At 57.3% G+C, this 22,636-nt stretch overlaps 3 protein-coding genes across 10 annotated transcripts in view; 2 read left to right on the top strand and 1 right to left on the bottom strand.

The window, feature by feature from the left end:
- EZH1 (enhancer of zeste 1 polycomb repressive complex 2 subunit) overlaps nucleotides 1-2,426 on the top strand; it is a 31,948-nt gene extending 29,522 nt beyond the window's left edge. For 3 of the 5 annotated variants that reach the window (XM_067715142.1, XM_067715139.1, XM_067715140.1), the window contains one exon: nucleotides 636-2,426. In XM_067715142.1, coding sequence (XP_067571243.1) covers nucleotides 636-699 — 64 coding nt within the window. In that variant the 3' untranslated portion in view covers nucleotides 700-2,426. Of the gene's footprint in view, nucleotides 1-13 lie in introns of all 5 variants that reach the window. The other 2 variants (XM_067715143.1, XM_067715141.1) reach the window with 1 other exon arrangement.
- A 297-nt stretch (nucleotides 2,427-2,723) lies between these two features.
- On the bottom strand, nucleotides 2,724-17,717 carry CNTNAP1 (contactin associated protein 1). The gene is made up of 24 exons (XM_067715138.1): nucleotides 17,579-17,717; nucleotides 16,613-16,714; nucleotides 16,325-16,518; nucleotides 15,728-15,875; nucleotides 15,432-15,635; nucleotides 14,636-14,820; nucleotides 13,873-14,016; nucleotides 13,015-13,276; nucleotides 12,402-12,551; nucleotides 11,972-12,143; nucleotides 11,400-11,506; nucleotides 11,134-11,253; nucleotides 10,564-10,767; nucleotides 10,205-10,361; nucleotides 9,992-10,119; nucleotides 9,508-9,693; nucleotides 8,063-8,284; nucleotides 7,566-7,805; nucleotides 6,310-6,663; nucleotides 6,022-6,149; nucleotides 5,480-5,573; nucleotides 5,047-5,292; nucleotides 4,891-4,938; nucleotides 2,724-4,052 (listed from the first exon to the last, which is right to left on the bottom strand). The coding sequence occupies exons 1-24, from the start codon at nucleotides 17,643-17,645 to the stop codon at nucleotides 3,784-3,786; spliced, it is 4,131 nt and encodes a 1,376-aa protein (XP_067571239.1). The 5' UTR covers nucleotides 17,646-17,717; the 3' UTR covers nucleotides 2,724-3,783.
- A 524-nt stretch (nucleotides 17,718-18,241) lies between these two features.
- CCR10 (C-C motif chemokine receptor 10) lies at nucleotides 18,242-22,625 on the top strand. Of its 4 annotated transcripts, XM_067715146.1 has the most exons (3): nucleotides 18,415-18,573; nucleotides 19,429-20,873; nucleotides 21,506-22,625. In XM_067715146.1, exons 1-2 carry the CDS (start codon nucleotides 18,550-18,552, stop codon nucleotides 20,494-20,496), a joined length of 1,092 nt encoding a protein of 363 aa, XP_067571247.1. In that variant the 5' UTR covers nucleotides 18,415-18,549; the 3' UTR covers nucleotides 20,497-20,873; nucleotides 21,506-22,625. The 4 variants fall into 4 exon arrangements, 3 of the variants coding, with proteins under 3 accessions (XP_067571247.1, XP_067571245.1, XP_067571246.1); XR_010937370.1 differs by lacking the exons at nucleotides 18,415-18,573; nucleotides 21,506-22,625 and adding an exon at nucleotides 18,242-18,379 and having other exon boundaries at nucleotides 19,429-19,568; XM_067715144.1 differs by having other exon boundaries at nucleotides 18,415-20,873.
- Nucleotides 22,626-22,636: the final 11 nt, after the last annotated feature.

The raw sequence follows: 22,636 nt of genomic DNA, 5'->3' as shown, positions 1-22,636 counted from the left end.
TGCTTTGGGACAGGTACAGCCAAGCTGATGCCCTCAAGTACGTGGGGATCGAGAGGGAGACCGATGTCCTTTAGGCCTCCTGGGCCCCTCGCCAGCACTTATGGTAGCGGCACTGTCCTGCTTTCATGCACACACCACTGCTGCCCCAGTTTCCTGCACTATGTGTCTCCCACACCGAGAAACCCCTACCCGCTCCCTCTGTAGTGAGGCCTCAGCTGTGTCCAGCGGGGACGAAACTGTCTCAGTGAGAGGGGAGACAGAGGCAGCTAGGGCTTGAGCTCCCAGGAGAGAGTTGCACACGTGGGAGACCGATCTCAGGCCTCGGAGGAAGAGAGCACAGGCTGGGGACGGGTGACTTACGCTTGAGTTCTCATCAGCTACCCAGGCTGTGGGCCTCGGGAGTTAACTTGGACGGTTCCTAACAAGCATTACCCTAACTTTCCAAATCAAGGGTCCTTCTGTAGTTGGGTTGCCAGCATATCTCTCTGTGGTCCTAAGACCTGGAGAGGACAGGCTAAGTGAAGTTTGGTACCTGGAGCTTATGAGTGGTCAGGGTCAAAGGCGAGCCTGGCGGGCAGCACAGACCGAACTCAGAGGGGAGATGGGTCATCTTACTACCTCTTTCCTCCTGACAGGCTTCAAACTGAAAGAGTGTGGGTTCTAAGTAAAGATATTCAATGCTGGGAGAAGGAAAGCTGAGTGCCATCCTTCCACAGGCAGAGAGTGAGAACCAGCCTGACGACAGTAATTAAACTGCTAAGCTTGGGGCCCAGCAGGCTTTGAGAAACCTTCTCTGTGTGCTCTGGAGATGGATAGACACGTTTTCAGATTCCCGGGAGCAGGTACCAGTGCCCTGTCAGCCCCTTCCAAAGTTCTGGCTTAGCGACTGCAGGCAGGCGTTACGCCACCACTGAAGAACGGGGGTGGGGGGCGGGGGTCTGCAGCCTGGGTGTGATGCTCTGGTTCCCTGCAGATGTAGTTGTCTTCAGGCCTTTCATTCCCCTTAGAGGCTGGGAGCCACTCTTGCTCCTCTCTTCCGGGTACAGGGGTGCAGGCCTGGACTAGAGAGGGGGGAGGTTAGTGGTTGATTACTTTCCTGTCTGTAGCCCCTGCTGTTGGAAAGGACAGTATGTGTTTGGAGGTGGGCAAGGAGCTCCCAAATTGCACGTGTTTGGGATGGCATCACGCATGCGGTGCAGACCGGCAGAGGGTATCTGAAGTGTCGAGAAGCAGGCCGGCCACCTGTGCCAGTTCATGATGCTGTTCTTTCTGGGATTCATGCAAAGCACTTTATTTCCTTTAGAAGGTCTATAGATTGAGGTGGAGTTTGAGCTGAGGTCTCTGGGGTCCCTGCCCAAATCTCGTTCCTGAGGGAGGAGGGGGAAGGAGACAGTGGAAGACTCTCCTTCAGTTCTGTCTTATGTCATGGTGGAGGCAGGAGGAGCTGCCTTGAAACAGAAGAACTGAGTGAGAATGGCGCCAGCTCTGAGAGCCGCCCCTGTGTCAACAGCTGGTGCTGAGCTGCAGGGAACAAGGAGCATTGTGCTGGGGAAAAAGACATGGGCAGGTACAGACTGGCCTAGGGAGTGTTAGGTACGGGAGCGGGCTTCTCCCTTCTCTCTGGGGAATTAGAGCCTCTCTTCCCCAGTCTGTGTTGACCACCCCCTTCCTCTAACCCCACTGGCTGTCCCATGAAGCAAGGAGTAGGGTTCCCTCTGGCCAAACTGTCACCTAGGGATTTTTGTGGAACGTGCATGCACGCACGTGCGTGCACACACACACACACGCACACACACACACACACACTCTCTCACATCCTCTCACTCACCACACTTGTGGGCACACATGCAGCCAGCACTGAGCACACGCCTAGCTAGTTCCTGACAGAAGCCTCTTTCCACCAGACTGGGCCAGCCCCCACTATGATTCTGAAATCTACACCTGCTGTGGTCTGTATGCATTGTGTACAGGGGACACCCTCTAGCTGGACTGTGGGCTCCAAATTACTCATAAATTATAGGGAAAAACCAGAGGCAGATGAAGGAGGAAGAGTTAGGGCTGTCTGAAATGCTGGGGGCTGGCTATAAGGAGAAGATGGGGGGAAAATTACATCCAGCCTTTGAGAGGCTAGGCTGACCCCACCCTTCCCTCCGTGTACAGAATCACTGTGGTTGATCCCCTCCCCCAGTGTCAGAGCACTACTACTGCTGTTCCTCCAGCATTCCCGTCCTTATCCCCTGCTGTCCCCCACCTTTGAATGACGGGTCTTAACCCCTCCCCCTCAGACATGTAATGATGGATGGAGCAAGGTGGTGGGGACCGGCGGGGGGAGGCTGGTATATGTGCGGCTCTATTGCCAGTGAATTTCACGCACTTTAAAGTCCTGTGGCTTGTGACCTCTTATCTGAATAAAGTGGTAGAATCCATTTTGGCAAGTTGTGTACTGTGTGCTTCGGGGTCCAGGGACGGACCCTGGAAGGATCCAGGGATGGTGGTACAGGGGCAGCTCGGGCTGAAGCTGTAGCATTCTGATCTCCGCTTGTCCACGGAGATCTGGGGTTGGGGGAGATCTGGGGTAGGGGGTTGGCAAGAAGCAAGCAGGCTTCCAGTAGGCGATGCAAGGATTTTGAGTGCTCCCCATAGAGTTTCTGGAGCCGTCAGATTAGCTGCCTTAAAATCATCCCACTGTGCCCTAACCACGACGCCAGCTACCACACACAGACTTAGGCTCTGTCACTCTGCTTTATTAGAACAGCTCCAAGTCTGAGAGCACAGCTTCAGAGTGGAGGCCGGATCAGGCTTGGGTGAATGACCGGCAGACCTCATGAGACTTCCAACACAGGAGAAGCACACTACAGACCGTGGGCACAGCACAGGACAGGACAGTCGATTGATTTTTTCTTTTATATATAAACTGATAATTTAAAAAATTAGAGTAATATATAGAGTTTCTCTAGAGAGAGACTTTGCAACAAAAAATATATATAAAGAATATGACCTCCGGGACGAACGAAGCAGCATCTCTGAGCGGAGGAAAGAGGGCTCCTCATGCATTGGAGAGGGGGGGCCAAGCCTTTGGACGGGCACCAAGGCTACTGCATATCTTGGAAGAGGGAGGAAGAGTAGAGGGCTGGCTAGTCAGCGTGTCTGCGTTATTCTCTCTACATTGCAAGTTTTTTATGGCTTTGGCTAAGCATGTAAAGCAGTGGAGGTACTAAGGTGCTAAACTGAGGCCTCTCGGTCTCTGTAAAAAACAAAAAACGGGGGTGGGAGACATCAGTGAAGCCCTCCCTAATCCCCAACTGAGTGGAAGCCGATGGAAGATGTTCTGCAGGGGAGGGGGGAGGCTGGGGGGTATGATTCAGCAGCCTCCTCCCCCCATACCCCGTGCATCCCTGCAATCCCACACATCTGTCCCTGCTGAGATTGAATATTTGAAGGGAGGCAGTTAATCTCCCCTGCACTCTGTTGTTAATCCCCGGCAGCAGCTGGGACAGGGATGGCAGGAAGGGCCTGTCTTAACCCCATGAGGCTTCTCTGGGGCAGGCAAACCACCAGGAGCCTGGGGACATGGGGACGGGCAGGGCATTGGTTTAGGCAGTGCGGCGCAGCCACTCCCTTTGGTCCCATCTGTGGCTCTGCCCACCACACTTGGCAGGAGGGAAAGCCTCTGGGTGAGCAGAGCCAGCTAAGAGGAGCCAAATGTCCCTGACGGGTGGGGCAGAGGCAGGGATTGGGGAATTTGGAGGAGATGGACTTGGTCCCTGAAGCCCTTCTCCTGATTCATTCGGACCTAGACTCCTCCAGGATCTGGGGTAGGTTTTGGTCCCGGGGGCCAGGGGCTGGGGCTGGAACTTGGGTAGAAGCTGGTGTTGGGGCCGGGTCTGGGGCTTGGGCCGGGCCTGAAGTAGGTAGGGGAGGTTTGCTGCCAGGGTGGTAATCGTGAGTGGCCTTGGGCTCATTGGTGTGGTAGGAGCCCTTGTAGCGATGATTTTGCAGATAGAAGAGCACCAACATTCCCACCAACCCCAGCAGCAAGAAGGCCACCAAAACTGAAAGAGAAAAAAAGGAACAATTCAGGGCAGATCTTTGGGGTTTCACCTATATACATACACACATGTATGCTTTTGGCCTAAAGCATACATGTACAAGAGTGTCAGCTGTATGGCCACATCAAGCCATTCTTAAGTATCTGGTAGGTCTAAATTCCTGGCTCATCCCCTGCCGTCTTCTGTTTGTAACATTCTCTTTCCACATCCCTGGTACTTACCCCAGTTTCTCATCCCTCTGGATGTTACTGCACCCCCATTTCCTCATCCCTTACCTTTAGCCTCATTTTATTTTTTAATTTTCTTATAACAGTTTTATTGAGATATAGTTTACGTACCATAAAATTTACCTTTTTATAGTGCAGTAAAGCTCCTTTTAATAAACAGTTCCTGCCTAATTCTGGGACCTTTTAGATATTGAACACCTGACTTTGGTGGAACATAATGACCATGACCCAGCAGATAAGCATGTGACTTAAGCTGCTCGTCAGGAAGTGGAGATTATCTGATCCACAAGGTCATAAAGTCAGATGTGACCAGCAATGGACTGCCACTGAGAAGAGATGGTATATGGGATCAGGCATTGATGGACACATCACTGTAAAAGCTTAGCCCCATTTTGATATTTCATTTCAATTAAAAGTCTATAGCATCCTCAGACATTTAAAAATCTCCAACCTGATTATCAGCTACCTTCAGCATAGCCTGTCTCATCCTTCTGGGCGCCACCATGCACCTAGTGCCTTCACCACCCCTCAGCCCTGAGGATACGGGGCAGGGAGGCAACGCTGACAGCCAGAGGGTAGAATGAGGAGGTCAGGGTAGTGACTGTGCTACTCACAGCCCAAAAGTACGGCAACCCATCCGTCATCGTGGTAGTACGGGAAGTCTGAAAAAGAGAAAGCACCAGGTAGGAGAAGCCGCCTCCAGGTTAAGAATCATTTCCTTTCCCTGTTGTCCCTCTCTTCCCTTCCTTTATTGTGTCCCAGGGATGTACCTGGCGGCAGATACCAGGGGTCCAGCTCAGGTGGCACCTCTGAGACGAGACGTGGCATGGCCCCGCAGTTAGACTCAGACAGTTCTCCCTGAACGCGAAGGGCCTCAGCCAGCTCCGAGGTCATGGGTCGAGGCGTTCGGAAGTGGCTCTTGAGGGGGGCCACATTGTTGAATCGGACACCAGACAGGCAGCCCGAGAAACCTGGCGTGTTGTAGCGCTGGATCTCCGGGTCAATCACTCCCGTCTCTGAGGGAGGGGCAGCCCAGAAAGAAACGGGCTTGGACCACCAATAGCGCTGCCCCCTCTCACCATCGCTAGGTTCCCACTCTTTATCAGCACCTTCAATGCCACTCCCCGTCCTTCACTCCCCTCCGGGCTCCAGGGACTTCACCCACAGCTCCTTACCCAGAACGCCCTCTCAGCCCCAGCTTACCCATGACGCGCCCCAGATACAAGGCCTTGGGTGAGTCCAGCTGGCTGTCCACCAACAGTGAGAACTTCTGCTCTGTCAGGGGGAAGTAGTCCACCTGAGTGGGGAGGGGAAAGGAGATGAGGGAGGGAGAACCGGGGGCAGATGTAGCCCAGGCCGGGCTGGAACTCTCCTCTCCCAGTTGGTGGTGAGTCCTAGCTCAGTCCCAGGTGGGGAACCCCTGGACCCAGACATAGGATTTGGTATTAAAAACCCAACAACCTGGTTTTGAGCAGCTTACGGTGGTTTGACTTCGGGGACCCCACTTTACTGTCTGAGCCCCTTTAGTGATTTGTCAAACGAAGATAAGAAGAAGAGCTGCCTACCTGAACCACCTCACAGAGAGGTTGTGAGGTCCCGTGAGAGTACACACATGAACATCCTCTGTAAACTGGAACGTGCTCTACAAATGCTAAACGTTTGGCATTTCCCACTGCCGCAACCTAGATGGCGAGGTTGTGGTCTGAACCGGCCCGCCTCCCTTGTCCCCCTCCCCCTGCACGCACCTGGATGAAGAGGTTGCGGTAGACCCGGGTGAGGTTGACGCTGTGGGGCTGGCCGTCAGTCACGGGGCGGGTGGTTAGTTGGTACACGTAGGGACTGGTGCCCAGCTGATAGCGCAGCTGCAGGGTCCCTGTAGGGTGGGGAGGAGGAAGAGGGGGGTCTCCTCTCAGCTCCCAAAGCCCCCATCTTGTAAGAGCACCTGAGTCCTTGTATTGGTCAATCGATAGTTACAAGAATGGAGGGCACCCAGAGACAGCTGGAATGGAGAGCGAGAGCCTCGGGGGGCTTACCGTCTTCCTTGATGAGCACAGCCATGTAGTCACGCACAAAGGAGCTGACGTAGAGCAGGACGGCGGGGGCGGAGTGGGTGCTGAAGCTGAAAGACACCTCCTCTCCAGTGACATTATAGACGGGTCCACGGTAGCCCGGCACCGGCCGGCCAGGCCGCGGGTAGTCAGGCAGGCGGTACCCAGGGCCATGGTAGCCGGGCGCGTAGCCGGGAGTGTCGTAGCCGGGGACGTAGCCGGGCTCGTAGCCCGGCACTGGCCGGCTCAGCATGTGGGAGAACTCGCGGGCTGCGGAGCGCAGCGCTGACTGGAGGTTATAGCGCATCCAGGTGCCCGGCTCAAAGAAACCGCCAATGTCTGAAGGCAGAGGGAGTGAGGTCAGGGCCCCCGTTCCCACATTCAGACGCTGTGTATGTCATCCACACACACCCTCTGGCACGTGTCCCCAGTCTCAGCCACCACCACAACCCGTCTCCATTCGCTTTTAGGTCCTCTGGCACCCCTGTATCACGGAATGGAATCCTAATATCATGGGAAATGTAAACGATCATCTAATCCAACCCCCGCGTTTTACAGCTGGGAAAGCGAGGCTCAGAAATGGGTAGCTCCTTGCCTAGGGATGCACAGTAAGGGGACAGTCAAGATTAGAATCGAGATACCATAAGCCCATCTGGTACACCTGCCACTACTCACGCTTCCGAACCAAAACCAAAGGTCTTCTGTCAGTCCCTTAGTCCCTGTATCTCCCTACCTCACCAGACTTCTCCCACCAGTGACCTCCCTGCTCACTCATCCCCCTAGACCAGCCTTAGGGAGGCTGCAGTCTGGGTATATGTGCAGAATCTTGCTATGGTGAATGTCAAGGCTTGCCTTAACCAAGGACCAGGTTGTAGACATGTTTTAGGAGTGAAGCGATTGTCCAATAGGAAATGGCATAGGAGGGCGTCGTGCAGCCTGGGGGGATATGCTTGCAAGTGGGGTGACCTGTGTTCCCTCGGTGACAGTGGGAAGATGGGGAAGTTATTTGCTTGTTGCTTTTGATCTTTTTCGTGCCAGCTAGCTGTACCATCCCTTCCTTGCCCCACTTTATGCCTTTGGAGTCACCCAACATCTTCAACTGCCTGACTGCCCCAGCTCAGAGCGCAGGAGCCCAGGACGACCACAGTTTTCCCCGATGCTGACTTTGTGCCCTCCTTCCTTTCCTGCCCTCCCTATTTCCCATTATGGCTCCCTGTCCTCCTATAACCAGCAGCACTAACCGTGGTTGCAGTATGGCCCGTCAAAAGCCGTGAGGTCACAGTCACAGGTGTAGTAGCTGTAGCGCTCCACGCAGCGGCCTCCATGGAAACAGGGGAACCGGGGGTGGGCGCAGTGGCCCGTGCAGTTGGGTGAGGTTCCCTCAGAGGCATTGGCACGGCCCTCCAGGTTCAGAGTCACTCCGTTCAGACGCATAGCCCTCAAGCAACCCACGAAGGGCCGCCTCTTAAGCTCCGCAGATCCTGGGGAAGGTGGGCAGGTCAAGAAATGGGTGTAGAGCCAGAGACAGGGATAAGCATTGGGGTTCGGAAGGGAGCCAAGGGGGCTAGAAGAACAGAATAGATGCCAGGGACTGGAGAGGAAAGGTGGGCCTTTGGCTCACTCTTGAGGTCGAGGGGATCGGGACCTAAGACACAGGGTTCCTGGAAACAAGGAGAGTGGCCTTGAGAGTGGGGGAAGGTGTCAGAGGCTTCAGACCTGCCTCTGGGTTGCTGCTCACCAACATAGAGGGGCTGGTCGTACTCCAGCCAGATGTATGTCTGCAGGGGCATTGGCCGCACCACCCAAGGCCGGTGATCCACGCGGAGCCGGGCCTGCTTTACATTGATTTCAGCCCGGACCAGGTGCCACTCGTCATCGTTGAACTCAAAGTCATCGGAGTGCACTGTCAGGTTCTCATCCCCATTCCCCACATCGAAGGCGAAGACCACATCCCGGGATGCTGGACAACGTTGGGGGTTAGGGGGAGAGGACTCAGACCTCCAAGATCCCTCACAGGTTCACCTGATACAACCCCTCTTCTTCACCCTTTGGAGCTCCTTGAATGTCCCTCCAATCTGTCTACAGCCTGGGGCAAAACCCATAAACTGCTTAAAACCTCATACCCTGGACTTCCCTGGTGGCGCAGTGGTTAAGAATCCGCCTGCCAATGCAGGGCACACGGGTTCAAGCCCTGGTCCAGGAAGACCCCACATGCCTCGGAGCAGCTAAGCCCGTGCGCCACAACTACTGAGCCTGCACTCTAGAGCCTGCGAGCCACAACTACTGAGCCCACGTGCCACAACTACTGAAGCCCGCACTCCTAGAGCCCGTGCTCCACAGCAAAGAGAAGCCCCCACAATGAGAAGCCCATGCACCGCAATGAAGAGCAGCCCCCGCTCACCGCAACTAGAGAAAGCCCACTCGCAGCAACGAAGACCCAACGCAGCCAAAAATAAATAAATAAATAAATGTATAAAAAAAGAAAAAAACCCTCATACCCCTGGTCTCTCTCAAATTCCCAGATCCCTGGAGCCAGCTTCCCAGCCCCACTTCTCAGGTTAGAAGCATAGCTCATCAGGTAGAAGACCCCCACACACCAGGAGTCCAGCTTCCTTACAAGTCAGGGACCTAAGGCCCAGAGAGGCTAAGTGGGCGCTCGGGGTCACGAAGCCAGCTGTCAAGACAGAGCTGGGGGACTTCCCTGGTGGCGCAGCGGTTGAGAGTCCGCCTACCAATGCAGGGGACGCGGGTTCGATCCCTGGTCCGGGAAGATCCCACATGCCGCGAAGCAACTAAGCCCGTGCAACCATAACTACTGAGCCTGTGCTCTAGAGCCCGCGAGCCACAACTACTGAAGCCCACACGCCTAGAGCCCGTGCTCCGCAACGAGAAGCCACCGCAATGAGAAGCCTGCGCACCACAACGAAGAGTAGCCCCCGCTCTCTGCAACTGGAGAAAGCCCGCACAGCAACGAAGACCCAACGCAGCCAAAAATAAATAAATAAATAATAAATAAATTTATATATATATAAAAAAGAGCTGGGTGTAGAAGCCAGCGCCATCTGAAGCCCTTTCCATGCTGCCTCGCAGAGGGGCATCTTACCCCTTGTCACTTGTCCCAGCCTCCACCCACCCCACACCTCCCCAGGGATCTTCATCCCCCGGCAACGTCTGCCTGCTCACTGTTGAGTTCCACCCGCACGTAAGGTCGGCGCCACTGGCAGTAAGGGCCCCCTGCATTCTCTAGGAAGACTCCTGAGGGAGCCGAGGTCCTGAAGTAGAAGGAGACATCAAGGCTGTGGTTGGCCTGGATTGGGGGAAAGCGCAGTGCAGCCCCAGTGTGGAAGGCGATGGTGTTCCAGGAATTTCCTACAAAACCAGATGGAGGAAGGCCTTGTCAGCGAGGTAGGAGGGGAGAAGAGTGAGGCAGCCTCAGGTCGGGGGGGAGACAGGGCAAAAGGGGACAACTAGGGGTCCCCAGGGAAACTTAAGGCGTGTAATGAAAGAGAGGAAGGTGCCGAGGAACAACACAGGTGTGGGCATACCACACCAGGAGCTGGGGTGTCTGGCAGTGTGTCCTAGAGACCCCCAGTGGATCAGGTAGCCTAGATTTTGGAGACTGGAGAGCTGACCCTGGGAGGGTACACAAAAAGGGTCTGTCACTCACGATCACCATAGCAGCGCAGAGGCCTCAGGAAGAACTGGGCCTCCGAATTGGAACGGTTCGTGTCCCCCACCACCACCTGAGTGACAGGCAAATGGTCCACAAAAGTCAGCAGGCCCTTGTCGGTCCTCCTGTGGGGACAGGATGTGGTGGCTCAGCCTGTGCCGCTCAGCGGTCCCTGGCGTCCTGCAAGCCCTGTCCCTTTGCCCCCTTTACCACTGAGGCTGGTCGGCGTCACAGTTACAGTGCAGAGCGGGGTCCACACAGCTCCGGTCCAGACCACAGGCACAGCGCTGAATGCCGGGCTGCGAGCCACCCCAGTAGAAGTGCTGCTCCTCATTGCGGCCGATCCAGAAGCTATAGGGGTAGCCTCCTGGGGAAGAGGTGCAGGCAGTCTCCAGGCCCTGCCCTCCATTAGCCTCTGGGCTCCTCTCTCACCCTTCCAACCAGCCCAGGCCCTTTCTTGAGTCCTGTAGCCCAGGGCTCCCTTGAACCCTCTAATCCTCTTCTCCCAGACCCCAGCGGTCTCTCCTCCAGCTCTCCACCTTGCCCTCCCCACCCCCACCCCCCCTAACCTGCGGTGTTGAGCAGCCGGGAATTGTAGCAGGAGAACTCAATCCACTGTTCACAGTGCTGGGAAGCATTGGCCAGGGCACTGACTTCCTCCCAGGATGCATTCCAGTACTGGACGGCCCCGAGGAATGGCCGCTCCATGCTAGAACCTGTCACCCGAGTTGTCCACAGCCTGTCATGCCTCACAACTGTCCAGGCCCGGTTCTCTGGGGGAGGGGGATGAGACAGAGCTGTGGCTGGAGACGGGCCTTCCCTACCCATCTCCCTGCCCCGCCCCCAGCACCACTACTGCAATCCAGAGACAAGAAACGTGGCCAGCAGCTCCATTTCAGCCCAGCTCTAGGCCCCCAACGTCATAGGCCGGAGATGAGACAGCTGGAATGGATCAGGAAGCTGGAATCTACCTGCAAGGCTAGATTACAAATCCCTGAGTGTCCCCTTCCCCCTCTGTCCTCCTTTACCCCTACCACCATTTAACCTCACTGGCCCCTGTCCACCCTTCCATCCTTCCATTTCCCCCACACTCCCGCATTGGCTCGTCAGCTGCCCCTCCACCACCCAGAGCCGCTTACCTCGGATATCACAGTACACTACAAATGGCTTCAGGGGGCCACTCCCATCAGGATCAATGGTGAAGTTGCCGGAAGTTTTCCCACTGAGCCGATAAGCCTCACAGGATTCCTTATACAAAGCTGGTCGGTGGTGAGGTGGGGAAAAGGCAGTTATAGGGTCAGGGGGCTAGGAGGGCCAGCCCTACCATCTCTAGCGGCCTTAGGATTGCCAGAAACCTCCTGACCTCCCCTGCCTCTGACTCTCCCCCGTACCCAAGCTGGCTTACGTTGGTGGCAGGTCTCCCCCTTGTAGCCTGTCAGTTCACAATAGCAGATGAAGTCATCCCAAGACTGGTAGCAGCGTCCGTCATGCTCACACATATTAGGGCTGCACCTAGGTGAGGGGGTCAGCACCGAGGGAAGGAGCCTTACGGGGAGCTTGAGCGTACGGTCTGATGCTTACAAGCTTCGCTCCCAGCTCCTGGGAGCACCAAAACCCAGTGCGAAACACACTCCACCTACCAAGCTTAAATGCTGGGGCATTAGGCAGGCCTCAGGGCTCAAGTACTATACTGTTTCCCCTTCCCCAAAGGAATAAATAATGCCTTACTTCCCCCACCCCCCAAATAAAACCCTCGAGGACCAAAAAGAGATGCTTCATTTCCATTCTGAGCATGTGTCACTTTAAGGGAAGAAATAGAAGGTGAGAGGTCAAGGAGGAATCATCCCCAGGTAGGAGACTTTGGAGCTGGGACCAGGAGAAGGGAGATCATTGAGAAAGGCCATTCCCATCATTGGGAGACCATGGAAGAGGGCTTTGGAGGGGTCACCTCTTGTAGGGAGAGGGGCTTCTGGATACCTATCAGTGATGCCACATGTGTCAAAGAGGACCTCAGCATAGTATCCAAGCCGCCGGCCCTCCACCAGAGTCAGGTTGACCAGTTGACCATCCACCTTGAGCAGCTCCATGCAGCCATGGAACGCCGTCTGGTTGGAGTGGCAGCCCGATCGACTGGCTGGCTTGGGACAACCTGGAGCAACCACCCCTGTGAGGCCCTCCCCAGGGGAGACTCCAGCGACCCTCCCCCAGGGAGATGCCAAGGGAGAGCCAGACATGAAGGAAGGAAGGGGGCTAGTAGACGATGACAGTGACCTTCCAGTCCCCAAGGCCCCAGAGGGACAAGAGGGATTTACTGCTACAAAACTCTCCATGTAGCCCTGTCTGGGTGGACTTAGATGGGGCCTTCCCACCCAGAGACAGGGGTCTAGCCAGGTCGGCCTCCGCTTACCTCCAAAGAAGTATGAGGTTCCTGTTCGGATCAGCAGTGGGTATGAGACCCTGACCTCTGCCCCCTCCACATCATCAATGCTAATGACTGCATGGTTTTCCTGTGCCACAAAATTCACCTCGTGCCAAAAGCCATCATTCAGGCGGAACCCTGGACAGGACAGGAGGATGGTGGGGGGGGGGCACCACGTTCTAGAAGAGGAAGCAACCCCACTCTGTGTCCTAACAGTAGCCTATGTGCCTCCCATTTTTACACTTATCAACCTGAGTGGTGACATCTCTGAATGTCTCTCTTCACTGTGTGGAACCCCAGTGGCTGACACAAAAGTCATAACTGAATGACACCTCCAGAGACCCTCCGGAACTGGAGAGTACCAGGATTCTCGGCCTTCCTGCTTCTCCTTAGCTCCTCAGATCTGCCCCGCCCTCCAACTCCCAGCAGCCTCCATCCACTCCCACCTTTTCCCAGGGCCCTGGGACCTCCTGCCCTGCTCCCTCCCCTCACTCCCTCACCCCTCTCCGGTGTGCAAAGGCTTCAGTCCAGGCCTACAAACTCCTCTGCTCTTTGCCCTTCCCTGGCCTCCCTGTGCCTCCCCCTTCCCTCCACCCCTCACCAGCAGCAAACTGAAGTTTCTTTCGGCCCGTCTGCACGATGGACACATTGACCTGCCCTTCACTGAGCATCAGCTCCACGTGGCCCAGCCCATCCCCCAGGCGGGAGAAAAGTAGCAGCCCGGTGAGATCCCAGGTACGGAAGCGAAAAGAGACTGCGAGGCGGCCTCGGCGAGGGAAGCCAGGCACTTGCACGAAGTTGTGAGGGCCTCCAAAGTTGATGGGGTGAGGAATCGGGTCCAGGCAACGGAATGCCACCTTACCCTAGGGACGAAAGTGAGGATCTGTCAGCACCCGAGCCGATGCCCCGCCCCACCTCTGTGAGGAGTGAGGTTCCCTGGGTGCACCTCCCCAACTCCCTCAGAAACATGTCCAGCTGTGGAGGGGGTCTCCAGCCACCAAGTCGGCCTGCAGGACTCTATCCTGATCTACATCGTCTCCAGGGGCGACCGCTCCTTCCCTTCCTTCCAGCGTGGAGAGGCCATTTCCCGCCTGCTTCCCGGCAGCAGTGCCTGATTACGCTCCTGAGTTCGGGTGGGGGGAGCACCCACACCCACACACCGTAACAGCCCTGGGTTCAAGTCCCTCCTCAGCCCCTGCGCAGCTCCGTGACCCCTGGTGGAGCCACTCAGGGTCGCTACACCTTATTTTCCTCAGTTATAATTGAGGAGATGCTCAGACCGCACCGCAGCTTTTAACAGGGGGGTTGGGAGCTGGCCTTTCGCACTTCCTGTGAGGCAGGGATGACACCATCACCCCCACTTGAGCATCCCGCTGGGGAGGGGGGTCCTCGGCTTTTACATGATTGGTTCCAAGCGGCTTTGACGCCCCAGTCCTCCCAGATCCCCCGGCCCACTGGCCTCGAAGGTGATCCGCGAATGGCGCCGCACGGCCAGGTCCGCGATGTTGACTCGGTTGAAGATTACGTTTTCCATGCAGCCGCGGAAATTATGCCGATAGGCAAGGTTCTTCTGCGCGGCGCCCACCAGACCCCCGATGAACATCTGCGGGGCGGAGTGAGGAGTGAGTACACTGCAAATGGCTTCAGGGGGGCACTCCCATCAGGATCAATGGTGAAGTTTCCAGAAGTTTTCCCACTGAGCCGACAAGCGCGGCAGCGCGCACGCCTTTCTCACGCTCCCCCCCCACCCCCGCCGTACACTGTCCCACGCTCCAGGCAGATTGAGTTTTATAAGACTTGAGACACACAGTGCCCCAGTATCGGTATTGAAGCTGGAAGCTCGCTGGGCCTCCCCAGGCTTGGGTTCTAGCCCTGACTCCACCAAAGATTGGCTGCATGCCCTTAGGTAAGTCAATGAACCTGTCTGGGATTCTTTATCTGCAGATCAGGGCCTGAAGGGGGCAATTTTCTCATCCTGTCCGATCCCCCAAATCCAGATTTCCAGACTCCATCTCAGTAGTTCTGGGGTGGAGTCCGGGAATCTGCGTGCTAATAGCAGCAGCAACAACAAAAACCCAGGCCTTTCTGGGAGTTTGCCAAGAGCTGCTAGCATATTCAGACACCCGAAAGCAGAGTCTTACCTCTGGTAGAGAAAAGTGCTGTCCCCCACCGGCCCACCCAGCATCCCACTTAACCAAATGGCTCCTCCCCTCTCCACTCACCTCGGTGTCCAGGTTCAGTCTCTCGAAGTCGCCATTGAGCACGAAGCGCTGCTCGTAGCCGTCCAGGGTGAGATTTGCTTCGCGGCCAAATCGGTCCACGCGTACGTAATGCCAGTGCTGGTCATTGAGGACGCCACCAGCGCTCACGGTTGTGTGACCGGGCCTTGGCTGGATGGGGCTGCTGCCTGAGGGTAGGGTGGGGCGGGGTCAGACCTGGAACCTGGAAAACCCAAGCGAGCCCTACTGCCCAGCTAGTCCCCAGGCAGAGCAGCAGCCGGCAGCACAGAGGAGGGACTGCCCAGGGCCCAGGGCAGCCAGGGAGGGTGGGCATACAGAGATTGGACCACCCTCAGCCTGGGATGGAGCAGTGGCCATTGGCAAGTATGGACTTAGAGTAAGCCATTTAACCTCTCTGAGCCTCTGTTTTCCTATCAGTAAAACTTGAGGCACGATAGTTGCTTCTACCTCATCATGTGGATGTTATGAAAAGCGATTGAGATGCAAAATAATAACGCTTTAGGCGTGTGTGTATACGTATATACAACGTTTTTACAATGAGGAAACAGACTGGGGAAGTGCTTGTCCCGCTGGTAGGTGGTAGAGCTGAGGCTGGAATCCGCTTCTCCTGATCCCGAGTCCAGTGTTTTGCTAGCACCAAATTTTACACGAAAAAGGTGGGTTGGTCCAAACACTAAGGAAGGGAAGGATAAGGAGTGGGGTGCGGCTTCGCGGAGGAAGTGCAACAAGAGACGTGGGAGGAGAGCCTCAGGCTTTGCGCCGGGATCTCTGAGCTCACCCAGGCTCATGTGCAGCAGCAAGTGCGCCCCCTGCAGCTCGAGTGTCACGTAGTCGCCCTGGGCGCCCTCGGCGTGCAACAGGAGCCCGTCCTTCTCTTCGGTCTTGAAGCTGAAGGCGAACACGTCCCACAGACTCCGGCTGACCCCTCGCGGGAAGCGGTACGAGATGGCATCATCGCCATCGAAATAGAGCACGTCGGACTCTGCGCAAGGGGCACTAGGTGGGTTGGGGACCGGGGAGACTCTTTGTCTCCCGGGCACCACCCCCACCCCGCCCACGACCTCACACCCTTACTGTAAGGGCAGCCGTAGAGGCCGAGCCTCAGGCCGATCTTGCCGCGCGGGTTCCAAGCCAAGGGCACGATGCGGATGTAGCGCGCCGTGAAGTGGTAGTGCAGGTCGTGGCGAACCACCGCCGACTCGTTCACGTTACCGAAGAAGGTCTGAGGGGCAAAGGAAGAGGAGTGACCACGTCACCACCCCCTGCTTGTTTCTCCACAGCCTCCCAGTCCACAGTTGTCGCATCTAGCCAATCTCGACTTCTGGAAGGCAAACACTCCTTATCTCCCCTGCCTTCATGGCTTTACACAAACACAGTTTCCCTAGCCTAGAGCGTCCCATTATATCCTCAAAGGTCAACTCAGATGTCACCACCTTCATGAACCTCTCCCAGATTTTACCCTGAAGTATGTTAAACCCTGTCACTGGGAATATCTTGCACACATGGGGAGCCGACAGTCCCTCTGGACTGAGTCCTTGGGGAGGAAGTCACTGCTCCTCATCTGTGCCCTCACCACTGCCTGCTGCCCCTCCCCCAAGATTGTGCCCGGCCCAGCCCAGGTCACAGAGCTGAAAAGGTTCCCCAAGTGTGTGCGCAGGGAGCCTGGAGTACCGCGTTGTGCCCTCGCTGATAGAACGGTGTCCAGCTGTCCACTCGGTCGCCATAGAGCAGCATGTAATGTGTGACCCAGTCCCAAGAGTTAAAGGAGCCCTGCGTGGCCACAGCCCGGATCCGGTGCTTCTTCATTAGGTCGATCTGGAGCCAGGGATTTGGGTCTCCAATCCGGGGAGACCATCCGCTTATGCCTATAGAAGGGGCAAGGCCTTTCACCACTGGCTCCCCATTCACCTCCAGCCCTCCAGAGTCCCCCACCCCACCATGGGGCACCACCACGCTCACCGTGCAGCCGGGCAAAACGGGGTGCGGTGAAGAGCCCATAGTAGGAGGAGGCACCCAGGGAGCGTGCATACAGGGGCCCCACCAGCTCCTCGTCACAGCCGTCTGGGTTGGGGGAACAGACATGTTGATCAGGGTGGCCCCTCCCAGTCTTCCCAAAGGCCCAGCACGCTGAGCAACCGGAGCTCTTTCTTCTCTCTCCCCCATTGCAGACCCAGCCCTAACTTAAACCATCTACTCAACCTGGTCTGCAGCAACAGCTGCACACTTCGGGGAGGCTGCCTTCTTCTTCTGGAAGAACCTGTAGGCCAGACCCTGCCTAGTACCAGCTGGGGTTCAGTACACCCACAAACACAATCCCAAACCTCAGCATCTTTTAGAACCTGAGTCACTCCAAGACACCAATCCAGCCCCAGCCTCAATCCCAGTCAGCAGCACCCACAGGCCTGCACCAACCCCAAATCCAGGCCTTGGTCCCAACCCCAGCCAGTCCAAGCACCATCACCAGTTCCATGTGCAACCTTAGCATCATAAAGGGTCACCAAATACTGCATGGATCCCAACCCCAAAATGCAGCCCCAGCCTCAGCCCCAAACTCTGGTTCCTGGGCCAGCTCCAAGCCCAGCCCCAGCCCCTGGCAAAACCTTAACCCTAGCGGGGTCACTGGCACCACCCTTATTCCCAACCCTCAAACCCAGGCACTAGCTCCCGCTTGGATCCCAGTCCCAAATCCCCGCCCGGGCCGGCTCTATCTTCAGCTCTGAGCCCAGCCCCATCGCCGGGCGCGCGCGCCAGCCTCGGAGCTGCATTGCGGAGCGCCGGGGAGAGGCAGGAAAGGATGAAAGCGCACGAGCGCGCGCCGGCCGGGAAGGGACCCGCGACCACCCAGCCGCAATGCGGTGCGGGACCCGCCCTGCAGACCTCAGACTCCCAGGCCCAACCCCGCCTGCCTGCGAGCCCCGCACTCACAGTAGCCCCAGCCCCGGGCTCCCGAGACCGCGGTGAGCAGGATGCAGAAGAGCCGGAGACGCATCATGCAGGGCTGACGGATCCCGGCGGCCGCCTCCCAGTGCCCGTCTCCGGCTAGGGCTCCAGTTCCAGCTCGGGCTTTCCTCCTGGGGTTCGCAGCGGATGGCTATCTCTCGACCCCTTACCCACCCCTCCCTCTTTCCTCTCTCCCCCAACCTTTCTCCCTTGTCTCTCTCTGTGCTGTTCCTGGTTCTCCGCTGTTCTCGCCTCTCCTTCCACCCTCTCTCTTCTCACCTCCCCCCTCCCCCAGCCTCTCTCTCCTGGCACGCGCCGCTTTCCCGGACCCCGCGCAAGCGCGCGCCTCAGCCCTACTGCGAATGGGCGGGGGTAGAGAGCCTCCCGTCGCCGGGAAATACCCTGAATAACCCGAGGCCGACAGGGACTGTGGCCGCAGGGATGGGGGAAGGGAGGCTAGGGCCGGTTAGGGGGTCCTGAAAAAATCCAAGAAAAGGGAGATGGAAGGGGAGGGTGCTTGGAGATGGGGAGAAGAGTAAGTAAAAGAATCTAACATTTTCTGACAGCAAATTATGCTCCAGGCACCCGTACTAGGCACCCTCAGCACCCTGTGAATTCTGCATTTTTACCTCACTCCACTTTGCAGATGAAAAACCTGAGGCTCAGAGAGGTCAGAAAACCTACCTAAGATCACACAGGTGGCTAGCAAACGACGATATTACCTGAGATCACACAGGTGGCTGCAAACGACGATGTTACAAAACCCGTTCTTTTTCTACTGGCACGGTAAGGAGAAATTACTTTTTAGGACGTAGAATAGGAAAGTTAGGTAGAGACGGCCCACAGACCCTAATCCCCACCGCCCTCCTGGCCCTTCTCCCCGCCCCTTCCTTCCTGTCCCACTAGTTTAACTTCTGTACCCAGTGACTTTACCTCAGAAACCCGAGTAGCCAGAGATGGGGACTGAGCCCGCAAAGCAGGTGGGAGTGGGGGCAGGGGGGTAATGGTTACAGAGAGGGAGGGTAAGGTGAAGGGACGGGATTCTCTAGCTAGCACCAGGCCTCTGCCATGCTGTGACCTACCTAGGATGCCTGGAGCCCTCTGGGACCAGGGGCCCTCCAGATAGATCGGGCTGGTAATGAGACGCTGGGGTTGGGGGACGGGACTGGGGTTCAGAGGGAGGATGAACTGAACCTAGAGATCTAAGGTCCCAACTGAGCCCAGAAAACCTGAGCTCCAACCCTTACGACCCCCTTGTCATGAGTAGTTCAGTGCACCTGTACTGGAGGCTAAGAGGTGGGGGTGAGAAGGGGAGAAGGGAAAGGAGACATAGAAAACCTCTCCAGGCCAAGCATGGAGTCCAGGGACCAGGTCTCAGGCAAAGTCTGCATGTGGATGTTCTTCCAGGAGAGGGCGCTGCAGAAGAACTGAAGCGCTAAGATTTATTAACAATACAGACACTTGGCCTATGGAGAACACAGATGCTTCACATTCATTATCTTCCTTATTTCAAACAACGCTGCCGGGTGGGCTGGTCAGGATTTCTAATCTCGACATTATGTATTAGGCAACTGGAGAGCCAGAAAGAGCAAGTGATTCACTCAAGGTCACCGAGGAAGGTGGATGTAGAGGCAGGAGGGGTGCAAGGGAAGCCAAGGCCTGTCTGAGGGTGTGCTAAGAAGAGTGTGGAGAAGAGTTTATGTCTTCTCCCCGGGTACTGTACCATTGTACCTGGTCACACAGGAGCCCCCAGCTTGGAATGCATGTGTGGGAGGGGGAGGTGTGTGGTGGAGGCATGCCTCATAAGGTCTCTCTTCTCATTTTGGCCTTCCCAGGTCTCCTGGGGCCCCTACTCCGGGGACGATGAGGAGGCATACTCGGCTGAGCCGCTGCCAGAACTCTGCTACAAGGCCGATGTCCAGGCCTTCAGTCGGGCCTTCCAACCCAGTGTCTCCCTGACGGTGGCTGCGCTGGGTCTGGCTGGCAATGGCCTGGTCCTGGCCACGCACCTGGCGGCGCGACGCGCTGCCCGCTCGCCCACCTCCGCCCACCTGCTCCAGCTGGCCCTGGCCGACCTTCTGCTGGCCCTGACCCTGCCCTTTGCCGCAGCCGGGGCTCTGCAGGGCTGGAGTCTGGGAAGTGTCACCTGCCGCGCCATCTCGGGCCTCTATTCGGCCTCCTTCCACGCCGGCTTCCTCTTCCTGGCCTGTATCAGCGCCGACCGCTATGTGGCCATCGCGCGGGCCCTCCCAGCTGGACCGAGGCCCCCGGTGCCGGGCCGTGCACACTTGGTCTCAGTCATCGTGTGGTTGTTGTCGCTGCTCCTGGCGCTGCCTGCTCTCCTTTTCAGCCAGGACGGGCAGCGAGAAGGCCAGCGGCGCTGCCGTCTCATTTTCCCCGAGGGCCTCACGCAGACGGTGAAGGGGGTGAGCGCCGTGGCGCAGGTGGTCCTGGGCTTCGCGCTGCCGCTGGGCGTCATGGCGGCCTGCTACGCGCTCCTGGGCCGCACGCTGCTGGCCACCAGGGGGCCCGAGCGCCGGCGCGCGCTGCGCGTCGTGGTGGCCCTGGTGGCTGCCTTCGTGGTGCTGCAGCTGCCCTACAGTCTCGCCCTGCTATTGGATACGGCCGACCTCCTGGCGGCCCGCGAGCGGAGCTGCCCCGCCAGCAAGCGCAAGGATCTGGCACTGCTGGTGACCGGGGGCTTGGCCCTCGCCCGCTGCGGTCTCAACCCCGTGCTCTACGCCTTTCTGGGCCTGCGCTTCCGCCAGGACCTGCGGAGGCTGCTACGGGGTCGAGGCTGTAGTCCAGGGCCTCACCACCGCGGCCGCTGCCCCCTCCGGCCCCGCCTTTCTTCCTGCTCGGCTCCCACGGAGACCAACAGTATCTCCTTCTGGGACTACTAGGGCTGCGAATCAAGAGGAGGGGGGCGGGCTGAGGAAATGATTCCAGGGAGGGTAGCGGGAAGAGGGAGTAGGTGGGGGACACTGAGAAAGAGGTAGGGACATCAGGAATTGCTTCTGTACTTCGGCACATTAAACTGACAACATGGAAATGAGGGGCAACACAACAACTGTTACTATTTTTGACTCACCGGCTTGGAAGTGATTTGCAGCAGGGCTGAGCTGGTGGGTTCCCCACGGCCCCGCCCCTTCGCGCTCCGCCGCGCTTGGCTCTGAGTGGAAGGCGCTGAGAGCCTGGGTGGGGGTGAGGGGCTGCTGAGCCTGCTAAGGCTTTAGGCACTGACACCCCCTCCACCTTCACCCGGTCTCTGCCAACAGAGGTGAGGTGGGGAAGCTGCCAGGCGACGAGGGGCGAGCGTTCCTCCTGAAATAGTGTAAGAAAGAGCTTTCTAACAACCAGAGTGCTATCCAGTAATGGCTGCCTTAGCAAGTACCGAGTTCCCGGCCTCTGGAATGTTCCGGCTGAGGCTGTCGGGGACTGTGTGTGTGCCTATGCCTGGTGTGGGGGTAGGAACGGGGCCAGGAGATTCCCGTTTTGGGTTGGATTCAGTTACCACTCTACAGTCCCTTCTAAGGTTCGCTGGTGGAGAGAAAAAGTTATTTGAAAAGTTGAGTCGCAGTTTTTCACCTTGGAGAAAATCCAAGGAGAGAATTCCAATTTGCAAATTTCCAAAGAGTGGTTAGCACGGGCGGGGTGGGGGTGGGGTGACAGCCATTCTCCGTCTTCCTTGGGGACGGGCTCAGAGGGAATGTACTGAGCCTGCCGGAGAGAGGTTAGACAAGGGAAAGAACTTCCCTGCAGGCAAAGGCCTGGGATCCAGATAGGGAAGAGAGTATATGGTGTGGTGTTTCCATCCCTAGGAAGTCTCAGCGCAGGCCACTCTCATCTGGGGCGAGGGCAAGGCTGGGATGGTCTCTAAAGACATTAATTCCTGGTCTTTGTTTTACACAGTCACGACAGGCAGGAGGGTGTCCACGTGCGACAACTCTCGCAGTTTAATATCCGGTCAGCCAAGCTGCCCCGACCACTCCAGCCTGGAGTCTGGGGACCCAGGGCAAGAGGGGCGGAGCGTGGCGGGGATGTCTCCAGGGAGGCGCTGGCCTGTCGTCCCCGCCCTGTCCCGCCGCGCCCAGCTCCGGCTAGCCTTCCTTCTCGGAGTCTCCGGCGGCTGAGACCAAGAACCACGGCCTCCAGGGGCCAGGATCCAGGGAGGTCCCGGACACAGAGCCGATCTTCAAAGGGTCCCACACGCCAGTCACTGGGGGCCAACCTGGAACCCTCCACCAGTGATCTCAGGAATCGCCGCTGAGTCAGCAACGCACGCGCGCGCCCGCGGTCGCCCTGGCCCCGCCCCTCCTCTGGCCCCGCCCCGTCCGCTTAGAGCCTTGGTTAACCCCTTCCTACACAGAACCGCGGGATAGTCACCCTGAGGAGACTCCACTCCATTCGAAGACCACGGAATTCCCTAGAATCCGAAGTCACTCTCCCAACTGGAGTTCAGTGAGCTGTGCGCTCTACATTAGATTTTATTTCCGGCCTTGATCTGCACTCTCCCAGAGTCTCTTCCTCAGCTTCTTCACCTCAAGAGGAGGTGACTCAGATCGCGGAACTGGACTCCTTCATCCAGCGGCGGAGGGCTACCTCTAGGGCTGTGCTTGGCGCAGGTAGCTAAGGCGCTTTCCTTTCTCTGGAACCCTGAGACGAGACAGGGGTGCAGAGGGCAGCAGTCGGAGCCTTTCTCTATGCCCTATGGGCACTTTGTTCTCCAAAGCTCCTGCTCGAGTGCTTTTAATTTGTTGGTTGGTGAGCCAAGAGTTAAAACAAGAGCCTGAAGGCGGGCTTCCGTGACGTCCCTAGCAGTCCGTGTCCGACCTCCGAAGCGGGGGCGTGGCTAACATCGCATTGCCCCCTCCCTCCTTATTCCCCTGCCCCTCCCCGCTGTCACCAAGCCAGGGACACATGATGCAACCCGCCGCGGTTTCAGTAGCTTGATTGGTGGCCGCGCCCGGCGCCAGGCACAGGGATTGGGCAGAGGAGGCTGTGACGAAAACTGGACACAGCCCTGTAAAGAAGGGAGGAGAG

The sequence above is a fragment of the Pseudorca crassidens genome, chromosome 19 (genome assembly GCF_039906515.1).
Source record: "Pseudorca crassidens isolate mPseCra1 chromosome 19, mPseCra1.hap1, whole genome shotgun sequence".
Classification (NCBI taxonomy): Eukaryota; Metazoa; Chordata; class Mammalia; order Artiodactyla; family Delphinidae; genus Pseudorca; species Pseudorca crassidens.
The sequence above is the reverse complement of the archived record's forward strand: the minus strand, read 5'-3'. Positions and strand labels throughout refer to the sequence as shown.